The sequence below is a fragment of the Bos grunniens genome, chromosome 7 (genome assembly GCF_055505025.1).
Source record: "Bos grunniens cultivar Pamir isolate PY7600 chromosome 7, Bosgru_T2T1.0, whole genome shotgun sequence".
Classification (NCBI taxonomy): Eukaryota; Metazoa; Chordata; class Mammalia; order Artiodactyla; family Bovidae; genus Bos; species Bos grunniens.
In genome coordinates this window covers 35508376-35527856 of record NC_141171.1, presented here as the reverse complement: position 1 = coordinate 35527856, position 19481 = coordinate 35508376, and the positions used below count along the sequence as shown (strand labels likewise).

The following is a 19481-nucleotide window of genomic DNA, read 5'->3' as shown; positions in this document are numbered from 1 at the left end:
AGACTTTCACATTTTTGAGTTCATGATGACTTCCTGCTCTACAGGAAAACATTCAGAACCACTGTAAAAATTTCTGGAGTTCTGAATACTGCATGATTACTAAAGGTTCAAATGGGAACGTATCTTACTTTTCCCTCAGTCCCCGCTCAGTCTAAGTAAAACTGACTCAACACAAGGAAACGAGACAAGGCAAAAAACTTCAAATTCCACATTAAAGTCTCTCCTCATCTGTATTTAAAAACCTTGTTTGTGACCTAAATCTTATCAGTGTGTTTTTAGAAAAACATGCATTTATGAAAAGACATAAATTTTCAGGAGGAAATCAGGCATTTAAATTCCCAAATCTGCTTATAGGAAGCAGTCTCTAGTTTTATATAAGTTTCAGAAATGTTCCTCTAATCTCCTACTGTATTATGATTTCTTATATTTAAGGTAATAAAAAGAGAATTAAGTTGCATGTTTTCCATACTAATTTGGGTCTACTTAAAAAAAGGGGGCCAGAGAAATAGAAAACTATACATACCTAATGTGTGTTCCTTCTTAACTTGCTATTTTCCTATATTCTAACTTTTAAAATAATAAAATAAATCTGTGTATTCTTTCTCCTAAATCTGAATAAAAAGTTCTCTGCAAGTACTTAAGGAAACTTCTGTGATTATAAAATGTCAAGATCTCATAAAGCATGTTTCCAAAGGAGAGAAAGGAATTTCTGAATATGTTCAAACTAAGGTAGAATTTAAAACACCCAGATTTCACAATCCTTATGCAACCTCTCTAGTCAGTGGGTGCTGCTGCTATTTTATGTGTCAAATAGAATTTCTAATAGATTTTTCCCACTGGAAAAGGAAACCAAAGACATCATTGTATATCAGGTAGCTGGCCCAAGAAACACTTGTATGGACTTTAGCTGATAAATAGCTACATTGTAAATGATCTCCATGTTCAATTTGCATAAAATTATTGATGATTCTTTCATGAATACTTTTAAAAATAAATTGCAATGCATCATTTTTGTTAAATCACAAACTCATGTCTGATTCTTTTGCAACACTATGGATTGTAGACCACCAGGCTCTTCCATCCATTGGATTCTGCAGACAAGAATACTGGAGTGGGTTACCATTTCCTTCTCCAGGAGGTCTTCTTGACCCAAGAATTGAACCTGCATCTTCTACATTGGCAGGCAAGTTCTTTACCACTGAGCCACCTGGGAAGCCCTGGATATTAAAACATTTTCCATTCCAGCTCTTTTTCTGCTTTTAACCAAATATTCTTAGTGTACTGCCAAAATAACAACTCTTAGTATACTGTCACCATTCAATTTTTACAATTATCACTTCCTGTAAACAAGAATGCAAACAACATAAAATCCATAAGGCAAATATTCACACATCTGTCTTGACCACGGCAGGATATTCTTGGAAAAATGAAACTTTGAAGAATCACACTTTGACTCTCAATTAAATTGATATGTAGGCTCACATTGCCTATCTGTGCAGCCCAGAGGGCTCTAGAACATCATTTGCAAATGTATTTTCCAAATTTTCATGGGCACTTACTCTTGAGGCCCAGCTGTAAGGCATCAAGACTACATTGTTGATTGAACAGACACGGCTTCTGCACTCAAAGATACCAGGCCATCACTGCATGACTTCTCATTACAATAACGTGTAGAGATGCGTGCATATACACACACAAGCGCATGTGCACACACACACACACACACACGTCTATGCAGGTGCTATTTTTTTTTTATCATTTTCAAAGAAAAGAATTGGGCAGTTTCAAAGTCACTGCTTACTGCTTATAAAGCACAGGTCATGAATGTTTCATTGATACATCTCAGATGTTATCTTTTATGAATGAAGGGTTTCAATGCAACTTGATTGTGACAATTGTCTGCCTACAGGAACTCAGAAGAAAAAAGAAAACTATTTTAAGTGGGCGTTTCCTGCATGAATAAAAGGATTATGATGATGCATTGTCAATTTCAAAACTGCAGTTTTTAAAAAACCATGACCACAACCACATCATTGAAAATACCATCATCCATCAGTCATGTACTCTTCCTACACCATGGAACTTGGCATGAAATTAATTTTGGTGACATCTATATTTCTGATTAATTTTTTCAATGCAGAAAATGCACAATCATGACATTTAAAGAAATGAACATTGATGCATATTGCCTCAACTTAGAGAAACGAATAAGAGCAAAGTTCGTCATTTACAAAATATACACAAAACAGGGTTTGTATGAAGGGTTTACAAATGCATTTAATTTTTTATTGAGATACATTCACAACCCCTGTTGACATTCATGAAAATTACTCAAGGGTACTGAGAAAGAGTAGGCCTTTGTGTATACTCATACATTGAAGCAGTAGATCTGCATACTCTTCAAGAAAACCATTTGTTTGTTCTAGTGTTAAACTGAGTTAAAATCACTGGCACACATTGCATGAGGTAGAGAGGAAACCATGGTTGACAGGAAAAAGAAGATTCAAGGCATTAAGTAGCTCAAGATACTCTTCCATAAACTGTGTGTTTTCCTTTATCACCCAGAGCAGGAACTAGTTTCTTAATTACCTTTTCTTAAATGAGAATTATCGTGTCACTAAGTGGAGAGAGGGATGACCACAGGATAGTCTCAGTGGCTTTTTCCTGATTGTCTGACAAGAAACTGCAGCAGGAGAGATTGCCCATGGCCTCAACTTCCCACAGGATCTCCAGGAGCTGAAAGCAGTCATCTGCAAGGCCCTGGTCTTGGCTTGCAAGACTATTCTCATGCCTACAAAACCCTCTATTTTGTGCCCAGCCTATCAAGAAAGGGAGTATAACAGGAGCTGGATGCATCCTGCACATAGACCCAAATGCTCCTCTCAGTAAGACTATCAGGTCCTGTGAGCTTCAGGCATCCCTGACTCCTCTACTAATGACTCCAAGCGGAATCATGGGACACTGGCCCAACCCTCCACCAACACAACCTGCCTCGGAATCTTTTTCCAGAGAACGGTAAATTTTTCTTGGTATTTTACAAGTTTATTAGATAACAGTTTGTCTGTAAACAGAAAATAACTTTCAGAGGAAAAACATAAGTATACCTAACTTGAGTATTCTCTATGCTAGGAAATCAGAGGCTCTGTCATCTGTGTATTTTTAATCAAGACCTAGGATGCTAGCAGAAGGCACAGTGAGAAGAGAGACTGGGGTTACTGAGAGAAAGCATAAAATTAAAAACTTGAATCTTTGTCATCACTATGATTTGCCTCAGAGAAGGCAATGGCACCCCACTCCAGTACTCTTGCCTGGAAAATTCCATGGGCGGAGGAGCCTGGAAGGCTGCAGTCCATGGAGTCACGAAGAGTTGGACACAACTGAGCGACTTCCCTTTCACTTTTCACTTTCACGCATTGGAGAAAGAAATGGCAACCCACTCCAGTGTTCTTGCCTGGAGAATCCCAGGGACGAGGGAGCCTGGTGGGCTGCCGTCTCTGGGGTCGCACAGAGTTGGACATGACTGAAGCGACTTAGCAGCAGCAGCAGCAGGATTTGCCTATTGAGGTTTTTAGCATCTTTCGGTGATACAAGTAGAAACAAAAGGATTGAATGTCAGGCAAGGTGTTGCAGAAGTTTGTAGTGTTATCTACAAATACTTCTGAGATAAACACAACTACTTCAGGCAAATACGTCTGAACACTTGGAAAAAAATGCCTCCCATCCCATATTCAAAACTGAGATGAAATGTCAATCAGGCTTTCAGGTTTTCTACTTACTCAAAAGTGAAACAAGCAGCTGATCTTTAAGCAGAATTCAGCTGAGCAGGATTTGACACTGATGTTTGAGCCACATGTTTGGGGACACCAAAATCACAGCTCTCATCTAAAGAAATTCATTATATTCATTTATTTCAGTGTGTCCATTTGGACGAATGACTGATGATCCTTCAGCTGCTGTTTTACATCACAGCATTTCACAGTAGAGTATGATGGCAGTTTACATCTTTTTTTTTTTTTTTTAAACTTTACATAATTGTATTAGTTTTGCCAAATATCAAAATGAATCCACCACAGGTATACATGTGTTCCCCATCCTGAACCCTCCTCCCTCCTCCCTCCCCATACCATCCCTCTGGGTCGTCCCAGTGCACCAGCCCCAAGCATCCAGTATCGTGCATCGAACCTGGACTGGCAACTCGTTTCATACATGATATTATACATGTTTCAATGCCATTCTCCCAAATCTTCCCACCCTCTCCCTCTCCAACAGAGTCCATAAGACTGTTCTATACATCAGTGTCTCTTTTGCTGTCTCATGCACAGGGTTATTGTTACCATCTTTCTAAATTCCATATATATGCATTAGTATACTGTATTGGTGTTTTTCCTTCTGGCTTACTTCACTCTGTATAATAGGCTCCAGTTTCATCCACCTCATTAGAAATGATTCAAATGTATTCTTTTTAATGGCTGAGTAATACTCCATTGTGTATATGTAACACACTTCCTTATCCATTCATCTGCTGATGGACATCTAGGTTGCTTCCATGTCCTGGCTATTATAAACAGTGCTGCGATGAACACTGGGGTACACGTGTCTCTTTCCCTTCTGGTTTCCTCAGTGTGTATGCCCAGCAGTGGGATTGCTGGATCATAAGGCAGTTCTATTTCCAGTTTTTTGATGGAGTTTTCTACTAAGAGTACCTACCGTGATTCTGCAATTCACAAGAAGTTTGGAGAAAAGGTGTCGCTACATCCAAAGGCAGAGTGAAACTTTGATGGAACTATGTGAGAACTTACCAATACTTCATAATTTGTTATCCTAATAGCTACAAAATTAAGTCTTAGAAATGGCCATATGATGTTTCTTGCCCTTGGATTGTCTCCCTTCTGCACTGCACACTGAAAACAGGGCAAAGTCTGTACTGAAGGCATTTTGGACTGATGATGGCTGCTTTGGGGTTCCAATTGCTGTGGTGATGTATACTGATCCCCAACCCTCTCAGCTAGTTATGACTATTCTACTGTCCACTTTAATTAACACATTATTGACCAGAGATGTATTATGGCCATAAGCATTAATTTCTGGAAAAATTCCCCAGTCAGTAATATGTTAAGAGATAGGACAGGAATTACTATTAGGAAGGGTATGTGCTAAGAAAACATTTCCTTTTGTTTCCAGCATCTCAGCAGTATTATAATTTGCTGCAGTTTCCAGTTTCCTTAGACCATAAGCAGAGAAACATGGCAGATCTTCACATCTGGGTGCATTTGAACCCTGAAAAGATTACTATGTAGCAAAGTACTTAAGAATCTGAAGAAGTTCATAAAGCTAAGGGACTTCTGCACACATCCAAACAGATAATGGCACTTTAGTTTATTTCATCTGCCAACATCATGTATTAAAACTAGAAAGACTGTGGCCTTCAAGAGTCAGACCCAACTAGGTAGGTAAACTCACTCTGCTAAGGGTTAAGTGACCTTGGTTTACCCAAATGTAGTTTTCTCACTTGTAAAATGTAAGCAAGTGTATTGCCTTCATGAAGTGTTTTTTGTTTTTTTTTGTTTTTTTTAAATATGAGAGATACGGATTCTGGCACTGCTGCTGCTGCTGCTGCTAAGTCACTTCAATAGTGTCCGACTCTATGCAACCCCATAGACAGCAGCCCACCAGGCTCCCCCACTCCAGGCAAGAACACTGGAGTGGGTTGCCATTTCCTCCTCCAATGCATGAAAGTGAAAAGTGAAAGTGAAGTCGCTCAGTCGTGTCCGACTCGTAGCAACCCCATGGACTGCAGCCCACCAGGTTCATCTGTCCATGGGATTTTCCAGGCAAGAGTACTGGAGTGGGGTGACATTGCCTTCTCCTCTGGCACTAGAGTAAGTGAAATAATTCTATTTGATAAGTAAATGCAGACCCATTGATGCTTAGTGAGAGATTGTTTATGATGGAGCCAGAGCAATGTCCCAGATCCTCTATATGGGGTATATAGTCCTCTCTGTATATACATCAACAGAATTACTGCTACTTTTAGCAGTGTGTGTGTATGCGTATTTAATTCAGATGACCAGGGGTTGGGGCCACTTCTACTTAGCCAAGACAGCTCATCCCCGCACCACTTCCTCCTTTCTCTGAATCTTTTAGGCTCCCTTTTCCTCATCAGGAAACCTGAGCTTGGCTAGGAACACTGACGTTTGATCCTGTTGTGAAACATTGGTGCTTTTCTTGCTTGGACATCTCCACAGTGGGAAACCCTCCTTCTCTGTTGTACTTAATAAGTATCACCATATTAACAATATTTCTTACAGCAAAAGGCAGATAGAATCATGTCTAATGATTAAGAGAATTTGTTCATTCTATTTACTGTCAGTTGTCAATGATACAGAAGTAAATAATACAATCAAGGTCTTCACTCACATGAGCTCAAATTCCAGAGAGGGGAAGAAAACATAAGTAAGACATAAACAACTAATTTGGGTAATTTGGGGCAAGACACCTGGCTTCTGTGAGCCTTGGTTTCCTCATTCTCAGAACCTGGGGATTCTTTTTTTATAAGATCCATCATTAGCTGGAAAAATTTAATATTAATATACAATATCAAAATTTTCACTACAGGTACATCAAAGAGCTACATGTAAAAGGAAAATGATAAAACTTTTAAAATAAATCTAGGAGAATATTTTATAACCTTACACTTCAGGAGATCTTCTTAAATAACAGTAGATATTTATAGGTATAAAAATAAAATGTAGATATGTTTCCATGAAGAAAAACTACATAGCCATAGACCCCATAAGCAAAGTCAAAAGATAAAGAGAAAAACACTTTAAACAACCTGTAATATTGCAAATTTAAAAAAAAGAGCTCTAAAATGTATAAACTACACACTATGAAAAGGGACAAATGCTATGAAAAGATATTTTACATATGAGAAAATACTGAAGAATCACAATTTCATTAGTAGTTAGAAAAATATGGAAATTATAAAGATAAGAAAGTGCCAAAATTTTGTCCAAAAATTTGATAAGATCTTTAAAGACTGACAGAATTTAGCACTGATAAGAGCTTAGGAAAATATTTTCTCTCAGACACTGTTGGTAAGTTTAGAAATTATGATAAATTTTTGGAAAAAGTAATCTGGAAACATCTATTAAACTACAAAACTGCCTAACTTTTGCCCCCCAAATCTGACTCTGGGAATGTATCCAACTGAAATGAAAGTATAAGTTCTTTAAGATAGGTAGATGGATGGATGGATAAACAGACAGATTTATAGTAGCATTATAAGTAATGGGGAAAAACTAGAGGCAGCCCGGTTTATACAGAAATATTTTAATCAATTAGGTTATATCCATTTAATGAAATCCTCTATGAGTTCTGAAAAAGGATTAGACAGATTTGTATGCATTAACTAGGAAAAAAGAGTACACTAATATTGAAAAAGTTAATAGTATATATTATTTGATCATGATATTTTAAAACTGTATGTATAAATGAATTTTATACTTTTATATGCAAAGAATACAATAGTGAAAATTTTGAGATTTGTACAAGTCAGACCCTAAGGAATTCCCTTTCAGAAATAGGTTTAAAGAACAAAATAACAATATACCTGCTTACAGCAGGCATTCTTGTATTGTTTGGATATTTGCTATATAAGTGTATAAGACTTTGGAAGTCAATTTTTAAAAAATGCACACATAATGTGGTAAGGACTTGAGCAGATATATATGCAGAGACTAATGGAGCACAAGAGGAGCTATCCACCTTTCTGAAGAAGTCAGGAAATTTCTCATTCCAAAGGCAGCCTGTGAGCTGAATTTTGGGAAAACTACATGAATGTAACTTTCAATGGTTTATAATTTTGGAGATACATTATACAGACCCAAACCTCTCATTAGTCAGTTCAGTTCAGTCACTCAGTCATATCCAACTCTTTGTGACCTCATGAAATGCAGCACACCAGGCTTCCCTGTCCATCACCAACTCCCAGATCTTGCTCAAACTTATGTCCATTGAGTCAGTGATGCCATCCAACCATCTCATCCTCTGTCATCCCCTTCTTCTCCTGCCTTCAATCTTTCCCAGTATCAGGATCTTTTCCAATTTTGATTTTACCTTCAAAGTATTTCTAAAATCTAAATATCTCTAAATATCTAAATATCTCTACAACATACACTCTTCTGCACTCAAGTAACTTTTAAGCCTATATACAATACAGGCTTATTGTATTGTATAAGACAATACACACATATCGTCACACACACATTCAAATTTAATCAAAATACAAACAATTTAAATTAAAACTACATCACACATCCAATTTAGATTGAAAAAAAAAACATGATCATCAACATCAAAAAGTCTGAACATAACAGTATTTGATGAAGAGATGAGAAAACAAGACACTTTCAAATCCTGTGGGTGGGAGCATAAATCGATACAAACTATGGAGAGCTGTTTGGCAAAACCTGGGGAATTTAAGATTTGATACCACTTTCAATTTCTAGAAATGTATCCCACAAATATACTTACATAGGTACACAAATGTACATGTTCAAAAATGTTCATGGAAGAAATCTTCATATTAGCAAACGGTTAGAAATAATGTAAATATCTATCACTGTAAGTTGAATGTTAAATCCATAACAGAATACTATATAATCTAAAAAGAGTAAGGCAGGATTATCTACTGATGTACTACATAAAAAACAAAGTAGAGTGTATTAGTCTAATTTTAAAATATACATATGTATGTCTATATTCATCTATTTCTATATACATACCTACATATAAACATGTATACATATACACTTTTATATACACAGACTCTCTCCCTGAATAGATTCATAACAACCTATTCATTACTTAAACAACTTCAGTAGCTTCTCACTTCTTCAGAGGAAAAAAAAAAAAAAAGCAAATTCTTTACTACATTTTGCATGTTCTCTCATGTCTTGCTAACTAATAAGTATCAAATTAAGACACTACTCAGCAATCAGGCTTCCCTGGTGGCTCAGTTGGTAAAGAATCCACCTGCAGTGCAGGAGACCAAGGTTTAATTCCAGCATTGGGAAGATACTCTGGAGAAGGAAATGGCAAACCACTACAGTATTTTTACCTGGAGAATCCCATGGACAAAGGAGCCTGGCAGGCTACAGTCCATGGGGTCACAAAGAGTCAGATATGACTGAGTGACTAACACTCACTTTACTCTCAGGACTCTCAGAGTCCTCAAAAGAGAGTCAGCAGCCATGAAATTAAAAGACGCTTACTCCTTGGAAGGAGAGTTATGACCAACCTACATAGCATATTCAAAAGCAGAGACATTACTTTGCTAGCAAAGGTCCGTCTAGTCAAGGCTATGGTTTTTCGATTGGTCATGTATGGATGTGAGAGTTGGACTGTGAAGAAGGCTGAGCGCCGAAGAATTGATGCTTTTGAACTGTGGTGTTGGAGAAGACTCTTGAGAGTCCCTTGGACTGCAAGGAGATTCAACCAGTCCATTCTGAAGGAGATCAGCCCTGGGTGTTCTTTGGAAGGACTGATGCTAAAGCTGAAATTCCAGTACTTTGGCCACCTCATGCAAAGAGTTGACTCATTGGAAAAGATTCTGATGCTGGGAGGGATTAGGGGCAGGAGGAGAAGGGGACGACTGAGGATGAGATGGCTGGATGGCATCACTGACTCGATAGACGTGAGTCTGAGTGAACTCCTGGAGTTGGTGATGGACAGGGAGGCCTGGTGTGCTGCGATTCATGGGATTGCAAAGAGTTGGACATGAGTGAGGGACTGAACTGAATTGATAGTAAGGAGCTAGACTCAGATGTGCTTTGTTTGGATTCTAGCTTTAGCCAGATCCTTTGGGGAGCAAAAGGGCCAGAGGCTGACTGTGGACTGCCCTGGTATGAGGGAATTTGCTTGTTGGGTGGGGTGGCTTTCATTTAATTTAGGTGAATCTCTGGGTAAGAGGAGCTGTGAGCAACCAACGTTTATAGCAACTAAGGGACCAATAAGCTGGCCTGGTAGAGGAAATCTAGATGGGCAGAATATCACCCATGTGGATGCAAAATTAATCAGTCTATCTAGGAAAGAAATAGATACTATTTCTTAGCTAGATACTATCCTATGCAATGTGGTTACACTAACAAATGCTCCTTACTCTTATGAAATGTGCATTCTAGTGGCCAGTGAAGATAATAAGCATATTCATTTTAGACAGCTATACATAGTAATAAGAAAACTAAATAGACATTATGATAGTAATTATTGGCTGTTTAGTGTTAGTCGCTCAGTTGTGTCCAACCTCATGGACTGTAGCCCACCAGGCTCCCCTATGTATGGGATTTTCCAAACAAGAATACTAGAGTGGGTTGCCATTCCCTTTCTCCAGGGGATCTTCCTGTCCCAGGGATCAAACCTGGGTGTCCTGAATTGCAGGCAGATTCTTTAACTCTGAGCTACCAGGGAAGCTCTGAGAGTAAAGGAACGGGAAATTTAGGAAAGGTTCATTTGAGAAGATGAACAAAGGTTCATTTGTTCACTTGAGAAACAAACTGTAGATATCCCTGAACCCTCTGCTTCTGTGAAAGTGGACTAGCTCTCACCTACTGTTAGAAGATGCAGTCCTGTGCCCTCAATCCCACGCTTGCGTGAAGATGAAAATACCTCAAATAAAGCAAGGTTTTTCCAAGACAAGGCATGCCCTGAAGGATTTGTCCCTCTATCTCCCGGGTCATCACATCCATAAACAGAGTCAAGTCACAACATGGCCCATATCTGAAATGCTGGGCGTACCAAAAGAGAGATTGTATGTTGAAAGACCTGTAGGACCTAACCTGTACCTAGCAACAGGAACCAGGAGAGCGTCCCCAGGAGTGGATCTTGAGGATGCTATGTAAAAAGTGAAGTACTATAAAGCTAGATAGAAGAGTTTATCAATTAGGGATACTTTTCCATCACACTGAAATTAACACCTGGCAAAACTAGCACTGTTAGCATACCACCCTCTCAGTTTCTTACGGGGCCATTTCCCCTTTTATCAACTTATTTCTCCTAAGCAAGTCATTCTGATCAAATGAATAAATGAATCGTGGCCTAAGGCCCCTGTCAATGGTGGGCCACTGGAAACCACATGGAACCACGGAACACGCAGATGAACACTCCCTCAGGAAATTTCCTTATGCAGAGGGTAACACAAATTAAGTAATCCTTGATAATCCTATTTAAAAACAGACGTTTCTACACAGCAAACTCCTCCTCAATCATAGTCTAGCTCAGTTATCTCCTTTTCATGGTCCTTATTCTCAACCACTGAAGAAAAATTGTTCTTTCATTTTGGTTCCTCCAGCACTTTATTCTAACTTATGTTACACCACTTAAAATACATTATATAGTTATAGATGATGTCTAACCATCTTTATATTCCCAGCATTTAACATAGTGGTTGGTACATAGAAAGTGTCCAATACTTTCTTTTTTTCTTTTCTTTTTTTTAATATAAATTTATTTATTTTAATTGGAGGTTAATTACTTTACAATATTGTATTGGTTTTGCCATACATCAAATATTAAATTTAAATAATATGCCCTCATGTTATCAATAATAACAAAGTTAACATGTGTCAAGAATTAATAGGTAGGTTTGGTTCTTGTTTTGTTAAATTTTCCCCTACCCTCAACTCTGGTTTTTGCATTAATACTTTATTAGAGTTACAAGAGTTTTTAATTCATGAAAGTGGATTAACTGATAGAGTTTGATCAACCATGCTGGCAGCCTCGTCTGAAACAGGAAAAAATATATTTTATGTATTTTATCTTTTTTATAATTTATTATAAAATTTTCAAGCATTAACAAAGTAAAGAGAAAATTATAAAGACTATCCTCCTTCAACAATTACCAATTTGTAGCCAGTCCTATTTCACATATTTTTCCACTTACCCCGCTACATAGTTATTTCGAAGAAAATTGCAGATGTCATATTATGTCACCCAAAAATACTTCCATATATACCTCTAAATATTAAGGACTCTTTATAAAAATTATTTTAAAAAACAGAATTCAGCTTAGTAAATTTTGAAGATCTTATTGGCTTTCTTCAGTAAAACATGAATCAGGCAGGATTTAATCTAGCAGATAGAAAGGAACTCCTAGGAATGGTACAAAATGAAAGACTTTTACGGGCAGAAAGTAGCAGGAACAAGGAAGTATACTAGGCTTAAAAGCAGAGTGGTTATGGAAAGACTGCTTTCCTTCAGAGGATGGTGGGGTCAGAACAATTACCTAACTAGCACTGATCATGTGATTCCCAACCTATGACCACATTTGGAGAGAGCCAAAAGTATAATTAAGCCTCAGTTTGGTAACACAGGATCTGGCACAAGCCGCCCCATTTGGTGCCTGTTGTTTTGTTTTTAACAAACATAACCACAATATGATCATCATTTCTAAAAACTTACCTTGATATATTCTTAATATTATCAAACATTCAGTCAGTGTTCAATTTCGGAGGGTACTTTTAAGCATTTCAATTATATCATGGACAGAAGGCGCTAAACATCTGCTCATTTTGCACAGGCTAGAGTGAGAATGTTCATTGTAGCAAGGATGTAGCCTCATGCGTTCAAGTAATTCTGCAGTGGCGTTATTCACAATAAGGAGTTAAACATCATTTTCACTATCAGAAAGAGAGGAACAAGAGTAGAAGAGATTCTTCAAGGTCCATCTCAGCTGGGCTTTCCAGGGAGTCCCAGAGAGATGGTATTCCAACTTCTCTCCCCACTGATGATCACAGTCAAGGGCTAATTATAATACAGGAACATGTGGCAGTTACATATTTTTGTGCTAAACATCCAATTCCATCTCTTTATTATGTAATTACTGATTGATTACTGGAAACTAAAGCTAATAAAGAAGTGCTAAGACTCTCTTCCCCATAGGAGTACAGTAATAACTCTGAATTATGCAGTATTTTAGAAAATGTATTAAAAAATATCCTATTTGCAATTTAAATACCCAACAGTTCTCACATTTCTATTGCATGATGGAGTAACAATCGTTTTTACAGTGAGACCACCACAGAACAAGGAATTAACACAAATGTCTTACCTTTTCAGATTCTTCCTCATACACTGCTTTGGAGGTGAGAATGCTGGATCTGCTACTCCCCTACCTAAAGTCATATTTTAAGGAAAGTAAAGCCATTCAACTAACCATGATTAACTATATGCCTCCCTAATAGCAAACAGTTTTCTGAATATTCTACTCTTGAGCCTTTTGTCTTTGCATCAGATGGACTCAGCTTAAAACTTACATAAGGATAATGGCTTTCCAAGTGAGAAAATTAAACAAGCAGAAATACAAATAATATCTTGTAGTGGTGAGAAAAAAGAGCCAAAACTGTAATCTCTTCTGCTCTTTGCTACTTACCAGTTTTGCGATTTAACCAAGTCTCCCCTCTGGATCTGATTCCTTGCCTGTAGAACAATTGTAGGCAATGAATTAGGTCATCTTTAAGAACTATTGCAATTAAGGACTATTTCAATTTAGTTCTACTTAGATTTTGATTCTTTTATCCCTAATTCTTTATTTCTTATTTTCTTTGTTATGAAATAGATATTTTATAACATCTGTTATCAAAAGATATTTCATTAGAAAAGCTGTTAGAATATCATCTTAAACCATACTCTGTTCAGTCGCTCAGTTGAGTCTGACTCTTTGCAACCCCATGAACCACAGCATGCCAGGCCTCCCTGTCCATCACCAACTCCCGGAGTCCACCCAAACCCATGTCCTTTGAGTCGATGATGCCACCCAACCATCTCATCCTCTGTCATCCCCTTCTCCTCCTGCCCTCAATCTTTCCTGGCATCAGAGTCTTTTCCAATGAGTCAGCTCTTTGCATCAGGTGGCCAAAGTATTGGAGTTTCAGCTTCAGCATCAGTCCTTCCAATGAACACCCAGGACTGATCTCCTTTAGAATGACCTGGTTGGATCTCCTTGCAGTCCAAGGGATTTTCAAGAGTCTTTTCCAACACCACAGTTCAAAAGCATCCACCATAATCAAGCATAAACCATACTCAAGACTAGCCAAAAAAGGAGGATCAGGTTGACCATTCATTGGACTAGAACCATAATTTATTCTTCTAATTTGCACATTTGAATAACATTTTTTCATAAAGAATCTTGTTTATTGTCACTTGTCAAGTGATACATAGTACAAAGATTCATTGATATAAGTTCTAGATAGGTAATAGAAAAAAATTATTATTGATGCCAAACTTTTTAAACTGATCTATACAGGTTCATCTCACATAGCAAACTAAGGATTCATAGATTTCCTGCTACACATAACAATTTTCATATGAAACTTTCCTCTGGAACCAAGTAATGATTTTTTTGTGGATATTTTGCTTATATATTTTTCATATGGAAAATACATTTTAATAAGAAGAAATACAACCCATCCCACAAATATGAGTCATTGAATAAAACATAGCCAGACGGACTTTGAATTATGATTGCAAAACAAATACAACAGCAAATGGGCTTAAAGGAAAGCTTATACCCACTTAGGTGGGAGGAGAAGGGAAAAGCAGGATGGGGAAAAATTCTTCAGAGAAAATCATGCTTGAGCTCAATCTTGGCAAATGAATAAAAAAATAAAAATTAAAGATAGGAAGATATTTCAAGGAAAATAAGTGAGCAGAGGGAAGAGAGAAAATAAGAAACATTGTCCTAGGTGTTTTCAATGTTCTTGTTTAATATTCACAGCAATCTGAATATGATAATTATAATTTTATAGATGTGGAAACTGAGGTTCGGAGAGATTAATTAACTTACCCAAGGTTACACACCTAATAAATAGCAGAGTCAGTCTTCATATCTAATTAAATGACTTCAGAGTACACTGTACTGGGATATTCATTTATTGAAACACCATTTGTTGAGCACTCACTGTGTATCAGAGAACAGATTAAAACCAGTGATACAAAGATACAGCCCCTATTTGTAAGGAGCTTTTTGTGCTCTTAGAAACAGAAAACCTCAAAGCTGATCTGCAATAATCTCACCAGCCACTTGCTTCCTGCTCTCCTCAATACCCTACAGGGGACCCTGAGTTCATCCTCATTATGACCAAACTATGGGTCCCTGTTCTGCACTAATCTGCTTTGAGATAAGGATTTTTTTGGTACAAATAGAAATTAGCACAGGGTTGCCTAAAAAAACAGCTAAGAGATGCTTCTGTCTTAAAGGAGTTGCCACCATCCCTAGAAAAAGTCCCTAGAGAAACTCAAGTGTCTTACTCCTCCAGTTTCCTTCATAGACTCTGAGCACCTTGAATATATATTCAGGAGCAGCAACGCCTAGCCTGGAGCAAAAGCACCCAGGAAAAAGATGGATCCCCTCTGTCCCTTACTTGATAAAGCTCTAGGAGTTCAAAGTGAAGTAATATCTCCTCATGTTGTGCTGTGCTCAGTCACTCAGTTGTGTCCAGCTCTTTCCGACCCCATGGACTGTAGCCCACCAGGCTCCTCATTCCATGGGGATTCTCCAGGCAAGAAAACTGGAGTGGGTTGCCAGGCCTTCCTCCAGGGGATCTTCCCAACTCAGGGATCGAAGGTTTCCCACATTGCAAGCAGATTCTTTACTGTATGAGCCACCAGGGAAGCCCAAGAATACTGGAGTGGGTAGCCTATCCTGTCTCCAGGGGAACTTTCCAATCAAGGAATTGAACCTGGGTCTCCTGCATTGCAAGTCAATTCTTTCCCAGCTGAGCTACCAAGGAAACCCTAATATCTCCTCATAGCTTTCTTCTATTGACATTCTCTTTGACCCTAACAATTCTTTTCTCCCCACTCTTTATTTTCATGCTTCTTGATATACTAACAGATAAAGTAAACATCCTCATTCTTAAGAACCCTAACTAGAAACATCACTGTGTTTCCTAGTATTGCAAAATTTACCCACTTCCTCCAATCTCAAAGTGTGTTGAGCCTAGTGTGTGCCCAGTCTCTCTGTCTTGAGCACTTCCTGGGACCTAATAGAACAAGGCTTGTCAATAGACTTTGAACATTGAGTAGAAGGGATGTCCAGATCTCAAGGGCTTGTGATATAATATGGAAGTGTTTCCAGTTCTAGATGACCATTAGAAGCGATAATTTCTGCAGAGCCCTGCTCTGAGGTGCAATTGTCAACCAGATAGAAAACCTAACTGTCCATTATCATCTTTAACTGGATTTGGGGAATCCAAATCCAAAAGAGATGCCTTGGCCAGAGATGGAAAAGACCACCAAGACTGAGTATTTAATAAAAGATACATACACACACACTTTTAAATCTGTTTGGCAAATACCTTATTTCCATGCTTTCATCTTCCAGCTTTTAAGGATATGGGAGAGACCTTCAATATTGCTTTTAGGATAGAATTGTGAATGTGAGGAGGGGTTGGAGTGGGAATAGAGATGGTCTACAGCCTAAAACATGAACTCATTTTAATTTGCCTTTTCATTCCTTAGATGAAGCTTAGGTCACTTCAAAAAATTTCTATATATACCTGTTTCTCCTTGATTTTCTATTAATATATATTGGAGGAGCTTGGTACATTTGATTGCTAGAGTTGCACTAGTAACCTATGAAAAATCAAAGTCAAAATCACCTTAGCAACTGCTTAAAAATGAACTGAACTTTATTAACTGTAAATGTTGCCAAGCTATGTTTATTTGCCTTCTAACTTTTAATATATCCCAAATGACAAATTAAAGGCTATTAAACCCTGACTTGTTTTGAATATCTCTTGGAAGTCTATTCTTTTATCAAAATAAAATGGGACCCAACAGTTCAAAGACATAAAGTTTGCTTTATTGCAAGCAAACATAACTAAAATATTAGAAATTAGGAAGTAACAATTTTCTGGAAAAGCTTAATATTTTCTTACCAGCCAGCACACTTGCTTTGCAAAACCTTTCAACTGAACAATGGTTTGTATTATCCTCAGCCTTCATTTTTCCTCCAGATCCTCTTTTGTAGGCATTTCCTAGCTTTCTCAACTCTGCTTGACAGTTTTGTTATTTCAGGCTGATTTTCTGCAATTTTACTTCTCTGCTGTCTGGATGATTTTATTATTTGCCATATTCTCTTTCATATTGGGGTTTATTCTGGTTTTGGCTTGCTGGGGTTTTGGCAGGCTACTGCTATAAAATACAAGAGGTTTGGAAGCTATGCAGATGGCAAATGTAGTGTTGTGTGCTTTCATTCATGATGGGCTTCCGTCTTTTTATAACAGGCAGGAAAACTGCCAACTCTTATTTCCTGTGCCCACTTCTGACATATTTAAGCAAGACTGCAGTAGTGACTTGCAGGACTGTAGGCTTTTTAGTTTGGGTAGGCTATCCTTGGTGCTTGGAATTTAAAAAGAAAGTTTCTGCTGATACTCAGCATTAATCTTCTTACATGTGTTTTCTGTATCAGTATGTATTTAATGAATCTGTTTAACTTTGAAGTAAATATCTTCTTCCTTTTAAAAGGGTTAAATGATTACCTAACATTTTCTTTTGGTTTTTACTGTTTGTTTGTTTTTCCCTAAGCCAGTACACATGATAACAATTACACTTACTTCCCAAAGAACATCTTGCCAAGTATTACTGTTAAAATAATAAGACCTGCTCTTTCAATTGAAGTTTAATGACCTTGTTTCCAGAAATGGCACCTTGAAAAGAAGCATCACTTCAGTAGGCAGATTCAAGAGCATAAATTTGTAAACAATATTTCTTTTCAGAAAAAGGAGAACAACTTTGCTGCACCATGGAGCAGATATTTAGGACAAAGAGTGTTCAAAGTACAATCCTCATAGCAGTAGTGAAATATTGTTTGGCATTGTTAAGGAAGGTACATATTCTTGCCATGGAACTACTGCAGTGTGAGAAGTGGAAATAATAAAGTTATGCCAATGCCTCAGTATCCCTTAACTGGTTTTTATTTTTCCCTGCAGGAACATGCATTAGGGAAAACATAATTTTAATAATTTCTGTTCAATCTAAGTCCTGCACAAAAATATATAAGCACTAGAATGAAAAACAGACCTTCACAAATTGAGCTTCATATTCTCTGGCATACTACATCGTGTTTATTGATTTATGGGCTCCACTAGAAAAAAGGCACACAACTTTGCTCCTGGTCACACATAAATAATATGACAAATAATCAGCTGGTCTAATTCTACTTATGCCCTCACTCAACAGGAATCTGAATTCAGTGGGAATTCTGAATGAATAATTAATGGTGTCCTAACCATGGAACACAAAAGCAAGGAATCCAGATGTCCTGGGAGACTTCCAATACCTCACCCAGAACTTGGGCAATATAATTCTCCATCACAAAGACTCTATTTGTAGCTAAACATCTGCTTTCCTGGTCTTGTCTACAAAATGGTAACACTGTTCTCCCCACTGTTTATATGTCAAACAAATAATATCCGCACCTACTCCCAGATTCCCCATGAATGGCAAGGTACCACTCTCATATGAGAACCACTGCACACAATGCTGCTTGGGAAGTTCTTCTAACCTAGGTCCCTAAAGTTACAAAGATAGTTCTGTTACATATTAAGGAGCCCAACCACAAGGCTTGCACAAGCTTCAGGTAGATTGTTTTTCTATTCTATGAATAGACATTTTGCATTACTATTCAGTTTATTTAATTTGATCAAAATAATAAAGAGGATCATGCAGATAGATATAAACATAAGGTGCTTGGGGCTGGTGCACTGGGACGACCCAGAGGGATGGTATGGGGAGGGAGGAGAGTTCAGGATGGGGAACACATGTATACCTGTGGCAGATTCATTTTGATATATGGCAAAACCAATACAATATGGTAAAGTTAAAAAATAAAATTAAATTAAAAAAAAAGAAAAGAAAACAATTTCATCAGGATCTAACGCATTTTAATGAGTAGATAATTTGTGTCTACTTGTATTTAATTGTACATTCAGTTAAATTGAATTAAGGTATGAGGGCTAAAGTTTACCTGACCCTAAGACCATCTATATGTAAATATGAATATATGCTGCTGCTGGGGCTGCTAAGTCACTTCAGTCGTGTCGGACTCTGTGTGATCCCATAGACGGCAGCCCACCAGGCTCCGCCGTCCCTGGGATTCTCCAGGCAAGAACACTGGAGTGGGTTGCCATTTCCTTCTCCAATGCATGAAAGTGAAAAGTGAAACTGAAGTCGCTCAGTTGTGTCTGACCCTCAGCGACCCCATGGACTGCAGCCTTCCAGGCTCCTCCATCCATGGGATTTTCTAGGCAAGTGTACTGGAGTCAGGTGCCATTGCCTTCTCCGATGAATATATGACTAAAGGTCTAATTTCACTATGGGGTACTATGAAGAAAGCTGAGCGCCGAAGAATTGATGCTTTTGAACTGTGGTGTTGGAGAAGACTCTTGAGAGTCCCATGGACTGCAAGGAGATCCAACCAG

At 37.8% G+C, this 19481-nt stretch overlaps 1 protein-coding gene across 35 annotated transcripts in view; it reads right to left on the bottom strand.

Annotated features, from left to right (window-relative positions):
* Nucleotides 1-19481, bottom strand: part of LOC147369033 (uncharacterized) — a 1040253-nt gene that overhangs the window by 596790 nt on the left and 423982 nt on the right. For 20 of the 35 annotated variants that reach the window (XR_015167180.1, XR_015167182.1, XR_015167173.1 and 17 more), the window contains one exon: nucleotides 13430-13476. Coding sequence is in view for 4 of the 35 variants with exons in the window: in XM_086410774.1 (XP_086266900.1) it covers nucleotides 13430-13476 (47 nt within the window). In the remaining 31 variants the exon portion in view is untranslated. Of the gene's footprint in view, nucleotides 1-2260; nucleotides 3576-11471; nucleotides 12802-13108; nucleotides 13173-13429; nucleotides 13477-19481 lie in introns of those variants that run through there. The other 15 variants (XR_015167190.1, XR_015167192.1, XR_015167200.1 and 12 more) reach the window with 5 other exon arrangements.